We start from the raw sequence: 20,203 nt of genomic DNA on the forward strand, positions 1-20,203 counted from the left end.
GCGTTGCCCCCGCGCCTCGCTCAGCCAGCGAGCGGGAACCGGTCTGCATGAGGGATCCGAACACTCGGGCGGGAGCGCCGCCGTGCTTCCCAAGTGGCGCACTTATCCAGTGCGCCACCGGGCCGGCCTGTACTAGTATAACTTTTATTGTGCATCTAGTAGAAATGTCTGTCTCAAGAGAAATTTAGCTGAAGTAGCTTTTTTGCTCAAAGCAAAACTAAGCCCAGTGTAATGTAGAAAACTGAATTGTGCTGATGTGCATGTGTAATTTGGATATCAAAAGATCACACAATTTGAAAAATGCAATTCCCTGGAGAATAATTCTGGGACATAAAGAATGGGCAGAGAAAAAAAATCATAATCAAAATAAGTTTCATTGGATTTAATCCTGATACAATGCTCTGTAAAACCAATCTAAGTCAGCCCATTCTAAAATTAAATTTAAAGATTCAATTATATATGTACACCAATCTTGTAAAATAAATTTTATGATTCTCACTGTACAAGTGAGTAGATTATAGCGAATTATTTTACATAATTGCTGAAAGACCTAGAATTCTAGTATGCTATTCCAGTACTCAGTCCACTGATATACAACCTCAGGTGTTTGGATGTCAGCAAGAAACTTTTTAGTCATTCATTTGATGTTTAATGTTATTAAATATGAAAATAGCTAGTGGAATTCAGGTGTAAATTAACCGGTTGACCTGGTGGTTTTTGAAAAAGAGTTCAGCCCATGAGCGAACACTCCTGTCTTCAATTTGATTCGGCAGTGAATGGCATGAACGCTTGTCACTGTCTACTGACATGCTGCCGGATAGTCATGAGTGCAAGAATGTATATATATGAAGTCATAGTTCATGTTCCCTTGATTCACAAAATTGTTCATTCTATTAAAGTGATATGAACTGTAATTTTATAAATTTCTTCAAGTTTGTTCTATAAGATTTCCACATGGAAAATGTCACTGAAGTTACCGTATTTGTACTGAAGGGCTTCATAGACAATGTTGGACTGCAGATCATCTTTTTATTCTTGTTTCTAGCAATTTACCTCTTTACTCTTGTGGGAAATTTAGGACTGACTGTATCAGTCATTGGAGATTCCTGGTTTCACAACACTATGTACTATATTCTGAGTGTGTTGTCCTCTGTGGATGCCTGCTTTTTCTCAGCTATTACACCAAGTATGTTAGTAGACTTTATGTCAAAAAATAAAGCCATTTCATTTTCTGGATGTGCAGGACACATGCTTTTCTTTGATACTTTAAGGACTATGGAACACTTTCTCTTGGCTGCAATGGTGTATGATCATTATGTAGCCATCTACAACCAACTTCTGCATTCAGTGAGCATGTCTCTCAGTCTATGTGACACTCACCTATGCTTTGTATGTTGTTGGTGTTTTACATGCTACTACACACACAGTGGCCATATTCAGCCTGTCCTTCTGTGGACCCAATGAAATTAGACACATCTTTTGTGATATCCCTGCTCTTCTCACTATTTCTTGTTCTGACACTCACACAAACCAGCTTCTACTTTTCTACTTTGTGGGCTGTATTGAGATATCCACTATCCTGATTTTCCTGATGTCCTATTGTTTTATTCTGGTGGCCATTCTGAGGACACACTATGCTGAATGGCTCTCACCTAACCAGAGTGTCCATTTTTTTTTTTCCTTTTTGTCTTTTTTCGTGACCGGCAACAGATCGCAACCCTCAGTGTCGCGCCCGTACCAGACCGGGACCAGCAACGGGATCGCAACCCTCGGTGTTGGGCCCGCACCTCGCTCAGCCAGTGAGTGGCCGGTCTGTATGTGGCAGTGCGCCACCGGGCCGGCCCCCAGAGTGTCCATTTTTCATCCAACCATTTTCTTCCTGTACGTGAGACCAAGGTCCAACTATGCTTTGGAGCATCGCATTATAGTGTCAATATTCTACACCATTGTTATTCCCATGCTGAATCACATCATCTATAGTTTAAGGAACAAAGACATAAAATTGGCAATGCAAAAAGTGTTTGGGAAAATTTGGTTTATCGATAAAGTACATTTTTCAGAGTGAAAATTAAATTGAAAAGACATGAGAGTGATATTTTCTACTGCAATATCAAGGGAGTATGATGAAATGTTAGCTTTATTAGTTTAATTGTGTTCATCTTGGACATTTTATTTTTTATTATTTTTTATTTTACTTCTCAAAATACACTGTACTTGATTTTCATAACCCTTTACCCCTTCCTTTTCCCCTTCCCCTCACCCCCCATTGTATCTGTTCTCTTAACTTTAATAGTTCAAGGAATTTTTGTAGTTATTCTGTCTCCCCCCACCTTTATTTGTTTGTGTGTTTATTTATTTATTAATTTTTAGCTCTCACAAATAAGTGAGAACAAGTGGTATTTCTCTTTCTGTGCCTGACTTGTTTCACTTAATATAATTTTCTCTAAGTCCATCCATGTTGTTGCAAACGGTAGTATTTCATTCTTTTTTACACCATAGTAGTACTCTATTGTGTAGGTGTACCACAGTTTCCTTATCCACTCATCAGATGATGGATATGACATCTGGGCATGTTCCAGCTCCTGGCTATTGTACATGGACCTGCAATAAACATTTGAGTACAGCTATCCCTTCGACACTATGATTTCCATCCCTCCGGGTATATTCCCAGCAGTGGAATAGCTGAGTCATAAGGTAGATCTATCTGTTGTTGTTTGAGGAGCCTCCATATCATTTTCCATAAAGGCTACACCGTTTTGCAGTCCCACCAACTGTCTATGAGATTTCCTTTTTCTCTGCAACCTCTCCAGCACTTATCATTCTCAGTCTTTTGGATGTTAGCTATCCTAACTGGAGAGAGTTGGTATCTCACTGTGGTTTCGATTTCCATTTGCCAGGTGTTGAGTTATATTAAGCATTTTTTCATGTGTCTATTGGCCATTAGTGTATCTTCCTTTGAGAAATTCCTGTTCAGCTCCTTTGCCCATCTTTTAATTGGGTTAATTTTTTTGGCTGTAAAGTTGTTTGAGTTCCTCGAATATGCCAGTTATTAATCCTTCATCGGATGTATATTTTGCAAATGTTTTCTCCCACTCTGTTAGTTGTTTGTTTGCTTGTTTTTACTCTGTTTCTTTTGCTGTGCAGAAGCTTTTTAGTTTGATATAATCCCATTTGTTTATTTTACCTTTAGTTGCCTGTGCTTTGGGGGTTCTATTCATGAATCCTGTACTCACTCCTAGTTCCTGGAGTGTTTCCCCTATGTTTTCTTTAAAATAAAAATTGCTGGCAATCCTCTACACTATTTTTACAAGGAAAAAAAACTGTGTTATCTATTTGTTTTTACTATGTTCAAGCTAATAGATGTATATACCAATTATATATGTTTATATACATATATTTACATATTTATGTACATGGAAGCTAATACTAACTGATATACACAAAATGCCATCATACAAGAATTTATGTATGCAATCTTTACATTAAAATACTATATGTTATTTTCTTTCACCACCATATAACTTTAATTGTATAGACTCACAGAGTTGTAATTACAAATCATTTTCTAGTTATACCTGACTAGCTTAAACACCACTTAATCCACAGAAAAACCACTTACCCGAGCTCATATAATTTTCTATGGAGTCATTTGTGTCTGACCCCAGTTCATAGCAATCTGTTCCATCCTTAGGTCTCATTTGCAGCAATTTAATCACAGTCTGTGGTTCAGACACCACAGATAATGTGTGCAAATTCCTAGGTGTCACTAGTGCACTAATTTGTGAGAATGTATTTCTTTATATTTTACTGTGTTATCCAGAGCACAGACAAAACAAGTTCCATAATTTTTCACAAGAAATAGACACTAGATATCAATATTTATCAAAATTATACTTAAACTCAAGAACAAAAAAAGAAAAGCAAAACTCAAAGATACTCCTGGCTGGCAGATACAGTTCTTTCCAGAACTAAGCCCCCTCCCAATCTTGTTGGATTCCCTATATGCCCAGCAGCTACTCAGCTTTTGACTCTGTTTTCCTTTGACCCATACACTCTGTGATGCTCTTACACATGCCACCATTCCTCACTGCCCAGACCCAAGAAAGAAGGTACAGAAAAGGGTCTGAACTACACTCGCATTTAGCCCTGCTTCCAACAGAACTTATTTTCATCACCAATCATCTGTGTCCTTCAAAAACAGGCTTTAGTGGTAGTGTCTTTTTTTCCCTTCCTTATTCCTTATGAATTTAGATTATTATTTTGTGAATCATTCTCTTCAAAGAGTTCCCTGCATTCATTAATCACAGCAATATAAGTGCTGACCATTAGCTCAGTTGGTTAGATTGCAGTGTTATAACACCAAGGTCAAGGTTTCAGATGCCCATAGTGGCCAGTCACAAAGTAATGAACAGTAACACAATATCCTTAGAATGTAGAGTGCAACCAAAGGATATTTTCCTAAAATGTACAAATACAGACACCTCCTACAGTAATATATTGTATATTTCTACACAACACCTATTAATTTTTTTTTTTTTTTTTTTTTTTTTTTTTTGGTCTGCACGTCCCTCTGCTTTGATATCACATGGTTCTTTCAAAGTCCAAACCAAATCTTGGTTGTTGACATTCATTATCTGTGTGTATTAAAATCATGCAAATATGGGCCACCCCTGTGTATGTGTGTTTATAAATAAGTGTATGTAATTAAGCATGGAAGAGATCCTTAAACACAACTCAAAATCACAGAGAATGATAAATTTTATGCCAAAAATTTTTTAAATTGTACATCATCGAAATAATAACAAACATACTAAAAGAATTAGCTGCAGACTTGAGAAATGGATACAATTATACATCTGTTGAATTAATAAATAATGAACAAAAAATCCATAGGACAATGAATAAAGTACGCTACCTATGGGCAATTCACCAAAGAAGAAACCTCTTATGGATAATGCATATATTTTAAAAATGATTTGGAAAATGTATATGTAAATATAAAATGATATAAAACCCTCTTACACACATAAAATTGACACAAATTTAAAAGTTGGTGATTGACTTAGGTTAAATTGTTCAGTTTTGTACTCGTCAGTCCACAACTTTTCCACCTCTCCCTTTCCATCTCCTCTCCCACCCCTTCCACAGTCTCTAGTAACCATTATTCTACTCTCTACTCCTACATTTTTTTCTTTTTTTAGATTTTTACTCATGCACTATATCATGCAGTATTTGTCCTTTTGTGCCTGACTTACTTCACTTAATGTGATGGCATCATGTTCCATCCATGTTGCTGCAAATGATAGGATATCATTTTATTAAATAGCTGAGTAGTATTCCATTGTATATATATAACACTTATTCTATCCATTCATTGATGGACATTTAAGTTGATTCCAACTCTTGGTTATTGTGAACAGTGATGAGATGAACATGGGAGTGCAAGTGTCTTTTTGATATATTGATTTCATTACTTTTGACTATATATACAGGTATGATGTAGCTGGGTTGTAGGGTGGACTTATTATTAGTTCTCCCAAGAAATTCCTTATTATTTTCCATAGTAGCTGTACCAATTTAAAAACCCACCAGCAATGTAGGAGAGTTCCTTTCTTTCCACAGCCACACCAGCATTTTTTATTATGGATAACATCCATTCTAACTACAATAAAATTATTTCTCATTTTGAGTTTAATTTGCTTTTCTCTGATGATTAGTAATTTTGAGCATTTTTTCATGTGCTTATTGGCCAGTTGTATGTCTTCCTTTGAGAAGTGTATGTTCGGGTCCTTGCACATTTGTTTATTGGATTATTTTTTTCCTTTGCTGTTCAGTTATTTAGGTTCCTTATATGTTCTGGATATTAGTCCTTTGTTGATGTGTGCTTGGAAAACATTTTCTCACATTCTATAGGTTGTATGTTCAATTTATTGATAGTGTCACTTGCTATGCAGAAGCTTTTTAGTTTGATGTAGTCCCATTTATATATGTTTGCTTTAGTTGACTAAGCCTTTAAAGTCTAACTCAAAAAAGCACTGTCCTCTCACATTTTGTGTACTGCTTCTCCTATGTTTCCTTCAAGAAGTTTTTGGTCTTAAATTTAGATCTTTAATCCGTTTAGAGTTGATTATTGTATACGGTGAGAGATAGGGGTCTAGTTTCCACCTTCTGATTGTGTATATCCTGTTTTCCCAACACTGATTATTGAAGAGGCTGCCCTTTCCCCACTGTGTGTTCTTGGCACCATTGTGGAAAGTAGTTGGCTATAAGTGCATATGATTGTTTCAGAGCTCTCTAATGTATGCCATTGGTCAATTTGTCTGTTTATGCCAGTACCAACCTGTTTTGGCTGGTATGGGTTTATAGTATATATGAAAGTAAGGACATGTAATGCCTCCAACTTTGTCATTTTTCTTCAAGGTTGCTTAAGCTATGCAGAGTTGTTGGTGTTTCCATGCAAATTTTAAGATTTTTTTTTTCTATTTCTGTGAAGAATGTCATTGGTATTTTGATAGGAATTGTATTGGATGTATAGATTGCTTTGGGCAATGTGGATATTTTTGTGATGTTAATTCTTCAGAGCCAGGAGCACATGGTATCTTTCCATTTATTTGTGTCATCTTCAGTTTTTTTCAACAATGTTTCACACTTGTCACTGTAGGAATCTTTCACCTCCTTTATTAAATTTACTCCTAGGCATTTCACTTCTTTTTATAGCTATTGTGAATGGAATTACTTTCCTGATTTCTTCTTTGGCTAGTTCATTGCTAGCATAAAGGAAGGCTGTTGAATTGTTTGTGTTGATTTTGTATCCTGACACTTTACTGAATTTATTTACTAGTTTTAGCAATTTTAGGGGGAGTCTTTAAGATTTTCATACTGTGGTATAGAGTTAGTTATGAAAACATAGCATTAAACACCACAATTTTTTTTAGCATTTCTACTTAGTCTGATTTTGAAATTTTAATAGATCCCCACGCCCAAAAAAGAAAAAAAAAAAGGCATTGTGCTAAAAATGTCAGCAATTCTCAAGAGCTCTCCCGGCCAATTTTTTTAAAGATGCTACTCATTATTATGTGGCATATCTCTATACATGTGAAATACTAACAATACACAATGGAATGAGAAAATGTGGTGCTGATATGATCAAAAGTCAGTGTCTGAAAAAAAGAAAAACAAAAACTGCACTTAGGGTTTTTACAGGGAGTTCAGAAATAACCAATATTTAAAAACTGTGGTTCTCAGATAAGTGAGTTGATTTTTAATTCAGTCTTAAAGAAGCAGAATACCCCCAAACAACAAAAAAGTCAAAATACATGATGAACATGTCCAGTCTCAAGGGACAACATTGGCAATAATTTAATAGCATTAGTGCATAAGTTTTTAAATTTATTTATTTGTGTGTGCGTCTCTTTAATTTGACTTTATTGTGGGTATATTTGGCTTCATCAGCCAATATACTTGTAATTGGAGAAATGTACTTCCCAGTAGAAATCAACTCCTTTTGGGTCCAGCTAGGAGAAGAGAATTGGAGAAAGAGGAATAAACTCACACTTCCTGTATAGCAATCCTGTACATAATGTTAAATGAACAAAGTCCAATAATGAGAACAGTATTATTTACCTTCTTATTAGGTTTACACGTGTAAATTTTCTAAAAATAATTTTGTTGTATCTTAGTTTTATTTTCCTATTACTGCTGTAAGTAATAACTAGAAACACAGTAGTTTGAAACAACACAAATATATCATACCACAAGTCTGGAGGTCAGAAGTTCAAAATTAGTCTCTCTGAGCTAAAATCAAAGTGTAGTTAGTCTGTGTTCCTTCTGGAACCTCTAGAGAAAAATCTGATTTATTGCTTTTTCCAGGTTCTAGAGTTTTCCCAAAGCCCTTGGTGAAGTTTCACATCAGCCAACAATCCCATCACTCTGACCTCCCCTCCCACTGTCACATCTCCACTGACTCTATCCTTCTTCCTCCCTTGCTACCTTGCGAATATGTTGGGGATGCAATAGTCCATGAGAACCTTGACACTTCCAGACCCTTAATCACATCAGCATATTTCTTTTTCCATGAAAGGTGGCATGTTCACAGGTTCTTAGATTAGAACATGGGCATTTTTAAGTGAAGAATTATTCTGCCTAGAACATCTCTTCGTGCATATTTTATGGACATGGTCGATCTTGCACCTGTCTTATTCATCAGTGCTCAAACTATAATTTTACAAAAGTTTACTCACTATGTACCTCTTCTACATTATTTAGCTGAAAATTTGAAACTTTACACAGAGCTGTATTTGAATGAAGGACAAACAAAAGCACTTGGTTCAAAAGTTCCAAAAGTGTGTACACTCTTACACACACACAACACATGTCACACTTTTTTTCAGATGTGATGAATCAACACAACCAACCAACTAACCAACCATAGACATCTGCCAAGAAAGAGGATTTTTTATGAAGATAGGAAAAATAATGTTTATTTACTATTGATCAAATTTCAATCTATTAATTCCCCAGCTGCATGCCAAGGAGGTTCAATGATATCTGGTATTTAAACATTAACAGCAACACTTGTTGGGTGTTAGGGTACAGAGAAGATGCAGAACACAGTTGTGGAGCAAGGCACTGTGTGAGCATACCTTTTATATTAGGAAAGACAGGAAAAAGAAACCACAAGGGGCCTTCATCCTGAGACTGCAGCAATGGCAATAGCTCTGAACTAATTCCATGAGCTGGGGCTGCACTGGACTGAAAACACAACAAGTGTGTAAATCTTGGGTGGGGCACACACTGAATCCCTTTGAGAACCTGAGTAGTAGAAAGTCATCAAAATTCCCCATCTGCAGAAGAATGGTAAATGCCACCTTATAAATTTCAACTCCAAAAGTGACTCAAGATCCATGCACTTTTCCTTGAAATTCATTTTGTCTTAAAGGACTGTGAGTATACATTTCAATATTTTGGGTAGATCTCACAGCTCCGTGATTTTAAAGACTTTTTCATTACATCAACACCAAAAAGAATATTTGCTTTCAAGATCCTTCACAATTATTTTTAAATTCAAAAGCAAAATTGAGAGGTTTTAAGTTCCCCAGGGAAGTTATATTGCCCTCTACAGCCTACCTATTTTTAGTTTGAGCAGCTCATACTCTCTACCTGGAAGTCCACATGCCTTCACTGCAGTTGTCTGTACTGTGATAGGCCACACCTCATCTCTGCTTTCCAAAGGGCTATTTCCATGAGCCACCTTCTAGGGAATTAAAATGTCCTTTGAAAGAAATTATTTAGAATAGAAGTATATTTTACTAAAAATTGGACATATGGGTGTTTAATGATATAAACTTATAGCTAGATAGGAAAAATAAGTTCTAGTGTTCTATAGTTGTGCTAGGTGTCTATAATTAACAACTTGTATATTTTCAAATGTCTGGAAGAGAGAAGTTCAAATATCCTCAAAACAATGACATGATAAATGTTTGTGGTGATGAATTTGCTAAAAATCCTGATTTAAATATCACATATTGTATACATGCATCAAAATATCACTCTACATCCACAATTATGTGCAATAAAGTAATAAAGTAAATAAAAATACTAAAACATGAAAATCAAAAGATCCATATACTACAAAACTGCAATAATTCAAGTGTGATACTGAAATAAAGACAGAACTCTAGACCAATGAAACTGAAGAGAGAGCCCAGAGACAATCCCACAAATACGTGGCTAATTGATCTTCAACAAGAGTTCCAAGAACACGATGAGGAATGGATGGTCTCTTCAAAAAATGTTGCTTGGGAAACCGAATATGCATATGCAAAAGAGTGAAATTAGAGCTTTGTTTTATACCATATAAAAAACCCCTCAAAATGAATTAAGGATTTAAAGATAAGTAATGAAGATAAAAATTTTAAAAGAAGATATAAGGATAGTGGCTCAGAACTTTGGGCTTCCCAACAATTTTGTGAAAATGATACCAAAAGCCAAGCAACAAAAACAAAATTACATGAGTGGAAGTACGTCATACTAAAAAGCTTCTGCACAGCAAAGAAAACAATCAGCAGAGTGAAAAGGCAACCTACAGGACAGAAGAAAATATTTGCACTCCATATATCTAATAAGGGGTTAATATCAAAAATACATATGGAACTCAAACAACTCAAGAACAGCAATAATAGAAAATATAATTATAATCTGATTGAAAAATGGGCAAGAACGTGAATAAAATTTTCTCCCAAGAAGACATGCAAATGACCAACAGATGTGTGAAAAGATCTGCAACATCATTAATCGTAAAGGAAATGCAAATCTAAAACATTTTAAATGAAGTCAAATAACTATTTATTCAATAATAGCAGCATGTAGTGCCTTATTAAAGAACCATTTACATTTTTATCATCTAGTAAATCATCATTTTGCTATTTTGAACCAGGAGATAATTAGGGCATATTCCCCTCAGGATGTCTCCTGTGAGTTTCATAAAGAGTTGAGTAAGTGCATATAAGCAATCTAAATTAGCCTTATTCATAGTGAGCCTAAACCAGTGTTTGCTGTTCCATAGGTAAGAGAATATTTCAGATCATTTCAAAAATATTTTGGAAGATAGAGGGGAATACGTCGAAAACAACCATGTTGGTTTTCAGCACATATTTTAGTTACTAAATACCAAATACTAAACCGGATGGTTTTAGATGCATGTAGCTGTTGCCTGGTGCATATGTGAATCAACTACATGCATCAACGCCTGATTTATTCAGTGTCCTGCCTAAAAATTAAAAACCAACACTTCCTTGAACAAAGGAACAAAATGAAACATATATGTGCATGTGTATGTATGCATATTAAATTTAATTATTTGTAGAGATAAATATGAGTTATGAGTACTCCTAATACAGTGAATGCATTCATTTTTTCCGATGGATGAAAATAGTTCAAAGTAAGAACACTCATGAACTTATCAATACTGGGTAAGAAAATATCTGACATATTCAAATATGTGGGCTCTTATATTTTGATATAATAGGGATAATAATCAATAATTATTTTCAATTCATTACATAGCTATGGGAAAAATGATAATAAAAATATGTTTCATTAGATTTAATCCTGATACAATACTTTGTAGAACCAACCAAATTTAGCACATTCTATACTTAAAGGTAAATGTTCAATTTTATATTTGCTCCAATCTTGTAAAATATATGTTATGATTCTCATGTGCAGGTGAGTAGATTACAGCAAATCACTTTACACAATTACTTAAAGATCTCAAATTCTAGTACTCAGCCCACTGATATAGTATCTCATGTGTTTGGACATCAGCAAGAACTTTTTCAGTCACTCACTTGGTGTTTTATGTTATCTAATAGGAAAACAGCTAATAGAAATCAGTGGTAAATTAACCAGTTGACCTGTGATTGTTCTGAAATGGCAAGGGTTCAGCCAGCGAGTGAACACTCCTGTCTTCAATTTGATTCTGCAGTGAATGGCATGAACACTCGTCACTTTCTTCTGATGTGCTGCTAGAAAATCATGAGTGCGAGAATGGATATATGTGAAGATATACTTCAAGTTCCCTTGATTCACAATATTGTTCATTGTTTATAGTGATATGAATTGTAATTTTACAAATACCTTCAAGTTTGTTCTATGAGATTTCAACATGCAGAAAGTCACTGAAGTTTCTATATTTGTACTGAAAGGCTTCACAGACAATGCTGAACTGCAGATCATCTTTTTCTTCTTGTTTCTAGCAATTTACCTCTTCACCCTCATGGGAAATTTAGGACTGATTATACTGGTCATTGGGGATTCCCGGCTTCACAACCCCATGTACTATTTTCTGAGTGTGTTGTCTTCTGTGGATGCCTGCTATTCCTCAGCTATTACACCAAATATGCTATTAGACTTTATGTCAAAAGATAAAGTCATTTCAATCCCTGGATGAGCAGCACAGATGTTTCTTGCTGTTACTTTTGGAACCACGGAATGCTTTCTCTTGGCTGCAATGGCTTATGATCACTATGTGGCCATCTACAACCCACTTCTGTATTCAGTGAGTATGACACCCAGAGTCTACGTGCCACTCATCGTTGCTTCCTATGTCGGTGGCATTTTACATGCAACTACACACACAGTGGCCACATTCAGCCTGTCCTTCTGTGGATCCAATGTAATTAGACACATCTTTTGTGATATCCCTGCTCTCCTCGCTATTTCTTGTTCTGACACTCACACAAACCAGCTGCTACTCTTCTACTTTACTGGCTCTATTGAGATATCCACTATCCTAATAGTCCTGGTCTCCTATGGTTTCATTCTGGTGGCTGTTCTGAAGATGCACTCTGCTGAAGGGAGACAAAAAGTGTTCTCTACATGTGGCTCTCACCTGACCGGAGTGTCCATTTGTCATGGAACCCTACTCTTCATGTATGTGAGACCAACTTTCAGCCACACTTTGGAGCATGACATGATAGTGTCAATATTCTACACCATTGTGATTCCCATGCTGAATCCCATCATTTACAGTTTAAGGAACAATGATGTAAAATTGGCAATTCAGAAAGTTTTGGGGAAAAATTGTTTTATAAATAAAGTACACTTTTTACATTGAGAATTAAATTGAAAAAAATTGAGAAAATTATCCTTTACCTCAATATCAAAAGTGTATAATGAGATGCTTGTTTTAATTTATTAGTTTAGTTATGTTCTTCTTGGACATTTTAGAATAAAGATCATGTGAATCCCCTACCTATATTGTTTTTACATGAAGTAAAAACAGTATCATATATTTTCATATTACTAGGTTCATAATATTTTATGTATATGTACATTATATATGTATATATGCACATATTTACACATGTGTGTCCTAGAAGCTAAGACTAACTCATGTACACAAAACACAAACACACAGACATATATGTACATAGTCATTATGTCAAATTCTGTATATTATGTTTTTTTCTCCATACACCTCGAATTGCACAGGGTCTTATAGTTATAATTCTAAATAATATTATAGTTATATCTGACTAACTTGATCAAACACAGTGTAATCCACAGGAAAATAATATTGTTCACATAAGCTCAGGTTATTTTCTGTGGAGTCATTTTTGACTGACTCTTGATCAAAGCTGTCTGTTCCATACATAGATCTATGCTCATTTCCAGCAGTCTAATCACAGCCTGTGGTTCAATCACCACAGATAATGTGTTCCAATGCCCAGATATCATCACTAGGATGATTTGTGTGTTAAATTAATTCATATTTATTGCTTATAGCGAAATACCTGGAACTGGGTAATTTGTAAGAAAACAAAATTTATTGCTTATAGTTTTGGAGCCTAAAGTCCAAAGTCCAGGAAACACATCTGCTGAGGGTTTTCTTTGGTGGTGGCTTTACAGCAATGCAGGGGTCTCAAATAGCAGAAAATGGTGGAACAGAGAGTGAGACAGAGAGAGAGAGTGAGTGAGAGAGAGAGAGAGAGAGAGAGAGAGAGAGACTCTCACATGCTCTCCTTTTAAAGCCCTGATAACCATGCCCATGAGCACCATTATTAATCCATTCACAAGTCATGGTTCTCAAAATCTAACATCTTCAAGGCCCCACCTTTCAATTACAATAACAGGATTTCCCACCCTCTTAACAGTCACACTGGGGTTCAAGCTACTAATGCATAATACTTGGGGGACACAGTTCATATTATTCTGCCCCTGGCCCTCAATGTTTATGTCCTCACAGGTAAATACATACATTCCATCACCAAAGTCTTAACTGGTTTCATCTAAAAAATCCAAAGTTAAAAGTCCCATTTGTGAAATCAAAACAAGCTATCTATTTCCAAGACACAATATTTGGCAAGCATAAGGTACATATCCACATTCAAAACAGCGAGAAATTGGCCAAAAGAAAGGGGTAACAGGTCCTAAGCAAGTCTGAAACCCAGCAGCGCAGACATTAAATCTCAAAGCTGGTGGATCATGCATCTTGACTCCATGTTTGACCTCCTGCACAGGCTGCTATGGGAATTCAGTCCCTAGGTCCTCAGACAGTTCCACTTTTGTGGTGTCTCTGTTTTAACTCTCCTGCGCTGGTGGTGCATGTGGGTAACTCTACAGATTAGGGGTCTCCATGGAGGTCCTGCTCTCAGAACTCCCACTAGATATGGCCCTGGTGGAGTTTTAGGAAAGACAGAAAAACGTTGTGATAATTAATTGTGGTTGAGTCTAGAGCAGGTGGAAGAAATGGGATTTGATAGATTGGATAGACAAACATTAATTTATTTTTAATGATGTTTACTTTAAAGTAATAAAGGATGTGATATAAAACTACTCATGTTGCTTAATGTGTGTGATGGAAGTATGGTGTCTAGAATATCTTTTTTGTATTTGTGTGTTTCTTATAAATAATTTAAAAGGAGAAATTTTGTTATCTAATGATGCTTCTAGTCTTAGAGTTTTCTCTACTTGGCCGATCAGTTTACTACAAAGCATATTTAAGATTGAGGATGTGCAAAATACCTCATGTAAAATGAATTTACTTCAAATAACAGAACAAGCTGTAATAGAAAACATCAACAATAACGTAAATTTAAAAGAAATAATTTTTAAAACATCTTTGCAATATTAAAGAAATGCCAAATAGGGAGTTGGCAGAATTGATGAGGGGGGAATGAGGATATTATAAAATGAGCCAGTACCTTATATGGTACAGACTTTTTCACCACATGAAAGAGAAGCTACAAGCTACATTATAGAGGAAATAAAAACATGACCATCACATGGGCATTTTTGACTCTGGAAAAAACTTCAAGGATTTAAATTAATTGCAAAGTGTAATTTGAAGTTGGTAAAAATCTTTGTAAATTCCTCTTTATTTTCCACAAATTTTTATTAGTCCATCATTCTACTTTGTATTATTTCAGAGCCTACAATGTGCCAGCTGTATATTAAATATTAGGATCACCAAGATGAAGAAGAAATAGTTCTGTTCTGCTCTAAAGGAGTAAGTACCCTAGAGAATGATTTGCAGGTTGTCAATATGTTTTTATCAAAGTTAAAAATAACATTAAAGATGGATTATAGCACTTAGAATGAAAAACAGTTATATTTCATTTTACAATTTTAAGAGAAATAGTTATTCATGTATTTACACTTTCATTCCTTTATTCCATCAGTTAGTCAACAAATTATATATGTGTGTTAAGATAAATACCTTAACATTTTATTTATTAATTTTTGTTTGTTAAAGCTATTTTTTTTATTATTGAAACATAGTTGATTCTACCTACCTGTGGGGTACAGAGTTGAATATAAATACCTGGGTGCAATATGTGATGCTCAAATGAGGATAATTAGTATATTCAACATTGTACATTGTAATCATTTTCCATATTTCCATTAGTGATGTTGAACATTTTTTCATGTGTCTGTTGGCTATTTGTGTATCTTCTTTTAAGAAATATCTGTATAGGTCATTGGCCTATTTTTGAATTGACTTATTTGCTTTTTATGCTCTTGTGTTGTTTACGTTCCTTATATATTTAGATATTAGCCCCTTGTCTGATGTATGGCTGGCAAACACTCTCTCCCATTCTGCAGGTTGTCTCTTCAGTTCGTTGACAATGTCTATTGGTGTGCAGAAGCTTTTTCATTTCATGTATACCCATTTACGTATGCTTGCTTCATTTGCATGTGCATTTGTAATCTTTCTCAAAAAACATGTGGCCTGTTCCCATTTCAGGTAGAGTTTCCCCTATGTTTTCTTCTACTATACTTTTATACTTTAGAGTCTTAAATTTAGGTCTTTATACTATTTTGAATCAATTTTTATGTAAGTGATAGTGTCTAGTTTCAGTGAATATCCAGTTTCCCAGCACCAATAATTGAAGAGACTGTCCTTTGCCCACTGTATATTTTTGGCACCTTTCTCAAAAATCAGTTGGCTGTAAGCACATGGGTTTATTTGGGGGCTCTCTGTTCTGTTCCATCAGTCTATTTGTCTGGTTTATGACAGTACCACACTATTTTGTTTAGTGTAGCTTTATAGTAAATTTTGGAGTTGGGAACTATGATTCCTCCAGCTTTGTTCATTTTGTTCATGACTCCTTAAGCTATATAGGGTTTTAGTGATTCTATACAAATTTTAAGATCATTTTTTCTATTTCTGTGAAGAACATCATTGTTATTTTGATTGGGATTGCATTGAATGTGTATATTGCTTTGTGTAATTTGAACCTTTTGATGATTGAGTCTTCCAACCCGTTAACAAGGGATATCTTTCCATTAATTTGTGTTCTCTTCATTTTTTTCAACAATATTTTATAGTTTTTATTGAAGATGTCTTTCACCTCCTCAGTTAAATTTACTGCTAGGTATTTCATTTTTTTGGTAGCTGTGAAAGAGATCACTTTCTTGTTTTCATCTTTATCTCCTTCACTGTCAATATATATGAAGGCTGTAGAATTTTGGGTGTCGATTTTGTATCCTGAACTTTATTGAATTCATTTACTAGCTATAGCAAATTTTTGGTAGAATATTTAGGGTTTTCATACTGTTGTAGGGACTTAGTTATCTTTGTTATGAGACCATAATATCAAACACCACATTTTCTGACATTTTTACTTAGCATGATTTAGAGTCAAATTTTATTGACTCCTGCCCTCCAAAAGAGACATCATAAAAGTTTCACCAATTTTCAAGAGCCCTCCAAACCAAGTTTAAAGGAGAATAGCTAACAATTATTATGTGACATATCTTTGTACTTGCAAATGTTATAAATATACAATGGAATGAGAAAATGTGAGACTAAAGTGACAGCAAGGCAATGTCTGAAATGAAACTACATTTATGATATTTTTGAGGGAGGTCAGAAATAACCAAAATTTAGTGACTGTGGAACTCAAGTCAGTGAGTCAACTTCTAACTTAGTCTTAAAGAAGCAGAATACCACAAAACAATAAAGAAGTCACACTAGGGCCGGTCTGGTGGCGCACTGGAGAGTGTGCCGCTTGGGAGCGTGGCGGCACTCCCGCTGAGGGTTCGGATCCCATGTGGAGACTGGTTCCCGCTCACTGGCTGAGCGCGGTGTGGGCGCGACACCGAGGGTTGCAATCCCATTGCCAGTCCCCAGTACGGGCGTGACACCAAGGGTTGCGATCCCGTTACCGGTCAGTAAAAAAGACAAAAAGGAAAAAAATAAATAAATAAATAAATAAAAGAAGTCACACTATGTGATAAACAGTTCCAGTCTCAAGGAACAATATTGGCAATATTTTCATAACATTAGCCTTTAAAAAGCTTTTTATTTTAATTATTTACATGTCTGTTTCTTTGGCTTTACTTTATTATGAGTTTATTTTGCTTCATCAGCTGCTATATTTGCAATTGCCAAAGTATATTTCCCAGTAGAACATGATTCTTTTTGTGTCTAGGTGAACAGAATTGGAGTTACAGGGTAAACTCAAGCTTGTGTTTATACAAATCCTATATATATTATTAAATTAACTAAATCCAATAATGAGAACATCATTATTATTTATCTTCTAATTTAGATTACACATGTGAATTTTTGAAAAACAACTAGAAAATTTTTACATAATAATTACTATATAATTGCCTCTTGCATTAGTTTTTATTGCTGCTGTAAGAAATCACTACAAACACAGTAGATTGAAACAAAACAAATTTATCATTACACAGTTCTGGAGGTGAGAAGTTCAAAATGGGTCTTACTGGGTCAAAATGAAGGTATAGTCAGTCTGTGTTCCTACAGGAACCTCAAGAGAACAATCTGTTTCTTTGCTTTTACCAGCCTCTAGATGTTGCCCATTAGCCTTGGCTCATGTTTCACGTCCAGCCAGCAATCCCATCACTCTGACTTCAGCTCCCACTGCCACATCTCTACTGACTCTATCCTTCTTCCTCCCTTACCGCCTTGTGATCATGTTGGACCCACGTAGATAATCCATGAGAACATTGACACCTCGAGACCCATAATCATAACAGCACATTTCTCTTTCCATGAAAGGCAACATGTTCAGAGAATCTGAGAATTAGGACATGAGCATTTTTGAGGGGAGGCATTATTCTGCCTACAACATCTCTTTGGACATATTTTGTGGAACTAGGCAATCTTGCACCTGTCTTTTTCACCAGAACTCAATACTGTAGTTTTACAACTGTTTACACACTGTGTACCTTTTGCAAATTATTTAAGGACAAAATTTGTGCTCAACAAACTCGACACAGAGCACTATTAGAATGAAGGACAAATAAAAGCATTTAGTTCAAAAGCTCCAAAAGTGGGAACACTCTTACACACACACTTAGACCACACTCATCACAATTTTATTCAGATGTGATGGATCAACTCAATCAACCAAACAGACACCACTTCCAAAAAATAGTTTTTTATGTAGATAGGAAAAAGTAATTTATCACCTTTCATCTCCTTTTGGTCAAAGTTCAACCCAATCAGGCATTAAGTCCCATCCTCTAACAGGTTATGTCCACCTGAGTGCCCAGGAGGTTCCATGGCATCTTGTGTTCAAGTAGTAACAGCAAAGCCTTGTTGCGTGTTAGGGGTCAGTGGAGACGTAGGACACAGTGGTGGAACAAGGCACTTCTGAGCATACCTATGAAAGTAGAATAGAAATGAAAAAGAAATCATGAAGGCCTTTACCTGCAGTGAGGACAATAGCTATGATCCCATTCCATGATCTAGGGCTCCCCAGGAAACACATTGCAAGTGTGCGTAGAGGCTTAAAAATATTGATTCTCATTTGATTTTTAGACAGGGCTCTTTAGCTAAAAACACTTATGGGACAAAAGTCTTTAGGTAGGGGGCAAGAGCCCACAGCTAGCAGGCCTAAAACCATATCTAACCAATTCTAATGAAGTATATGTTGACTCTCAGTTGATTTTTATTATTGGGTTTTTATTTAGTGCATGTATGGGACAAAAGTCCTTGGCAAGGGTGCTAAAGTCCATAGCTAGAGGGCAAAGGCCCATCTAATCATTCTAATACCTGTTTAAGGATGAGATTATGTACTTTGCTTATTTAAAATACTGATTGTTGTTAAAAGATGTCAAAAGAATTGCTGTATGGTTATATGTGAAAAAAGTTTGCTAAGGGCAAGCTGTTTGTTGGTGGAAACTTTGGAGACAATTATATTTGGATTTAATCATAAGAACGTAACTTTTTCTTAAATCATTTAAGGAGAGGTTTTGGATTAGATAATGATCACAGTTTGATCAACTTAGCTTTTCAGAAATTGTAGTTTGGAATGTCACATTGTTAATTTAAATGATGTTACTAGTTTATATTCTTTAAGCCATACTTAGCCATAGATAACTTTTGTCAAGTTGCCCATGTCTTTGTGTACTTTTGAAATGATTGAATCAACTTATTTTTCTTGTGAAATTTCCTTGTCTTTACAATAAAAGCAGAAGCTAACTTTGAATCAGGGCTGTACACTGTTTCTCATTCTAACAGAGGAATTGCTGAGGTACAGTCCTTTTGGGCTTCTCATTGCATTCATGTTTCTTTGAGTAGTATTCTTTGCATCTCCATTACACAGTGAGAAGTGTAACAAGTGTGTAAATCTTGAGTGTGCCATGCACTGAATCGCTTCAAGAACTTGAATATGAGAAAAGTCGTCAAACTTCCCCAAATTCAAAGAATAGTAAATTCCATTTTACAGATTTAAATCCCAAAACTGAGTGAAGGATCATGATATTTTCCTAAAAATCCATTTAGTTTTAAAGAACTGTGATTATATATCTCAATATTTTGTGTAAATCCAAAGACTCTCTGATTTTTAATGACTTTTCCACTACATCAAGAACCAAAAAAAAAAAAAAAATGCACCCAAGATCATTCAGATTTTTTTTTTAAATGCAAAAGCAAAATTGAGGAATTTTAAGGTCTCCCAATTGAGTTTTATTGCCCTCCCTCTGCAGTCTACATATGTCTGATTTGAGTAGCTAATGCCCTCTCCCTGGAAGTCCACAGGCCTTCACTCCAGTTGACTGTACTGTCGTCATAGGCCACACCTATCATCTCTGCTTTCTGAAGGGCTATTTCCACAAGCCACCTTCATGGGAATTAAAGTGCCCTTTCAAAGAAATTATTTAGAATAGAAGTAGAACACACTAAAAATTGTAGGTAGGGATTTAATGATATAAACTTATCGCT

The 20,203-nt window shown here is 35.4% G+C and overlaps 2 protein-coding genes and 1 pseudogene across 2 annotated transcripts in view; 2 read left to right on the top strand and 1 right to left on the bottom strand.

Moving 5' to 3' along the window:
- The window catches only part of LOC103608604 (olfactory receptor 5T1-like), a 16,724-nt gene extending 15,915 nt beyond the window's left edge, over positions 1-809 (bottom strand). Inside the window, exon 1 of the mRNA XM_008593022.1 lies at positions 700-809. Coding sequence (XP_008591244.1) covers positions 700-809 — 110 coding nt within the window. The remainder of the gene's footprint in view (positions 1-699) is intronic.
- A 14-nt stretch (positions 810-823) lies between these two features.
- On the top strand, positions 824-2,065 carry LOC103608605 (annotated as a pseudogene).
- Positions 2,066-11,614: 9,549 nt separating this feature from the next.
- Positions 11,615-12,616, top strand: LOC103608606 (olfactory receptor 5T2-like). Its single transcript, XM_008593023.1, is given in 1 exon segment — positions 11,615-12,616. A coding segment is annotated over 1 exon segment (1,002 nt).
- Positions 12,617-20,203: the final 7,587 nt, after the last annotated feature.

The sequence above is a fragment of the Galeopterus variegatus genome, unplaced genomic scaffold (assembly GCF_000696425.1).
Source record: "Galeopterus variegatus unplaced genomic scaffold, G_variegatus-3.0.2 Scaffold8628, whole genome shotgun sequence".
Taxonomy (NCBI): domain Eukaryota; kingdom Metazoa; phylum Chordata; class Mammalia; order Dermoptera; family Cynocephalidae; genus Galeopterus; species Galeopterus variegatus.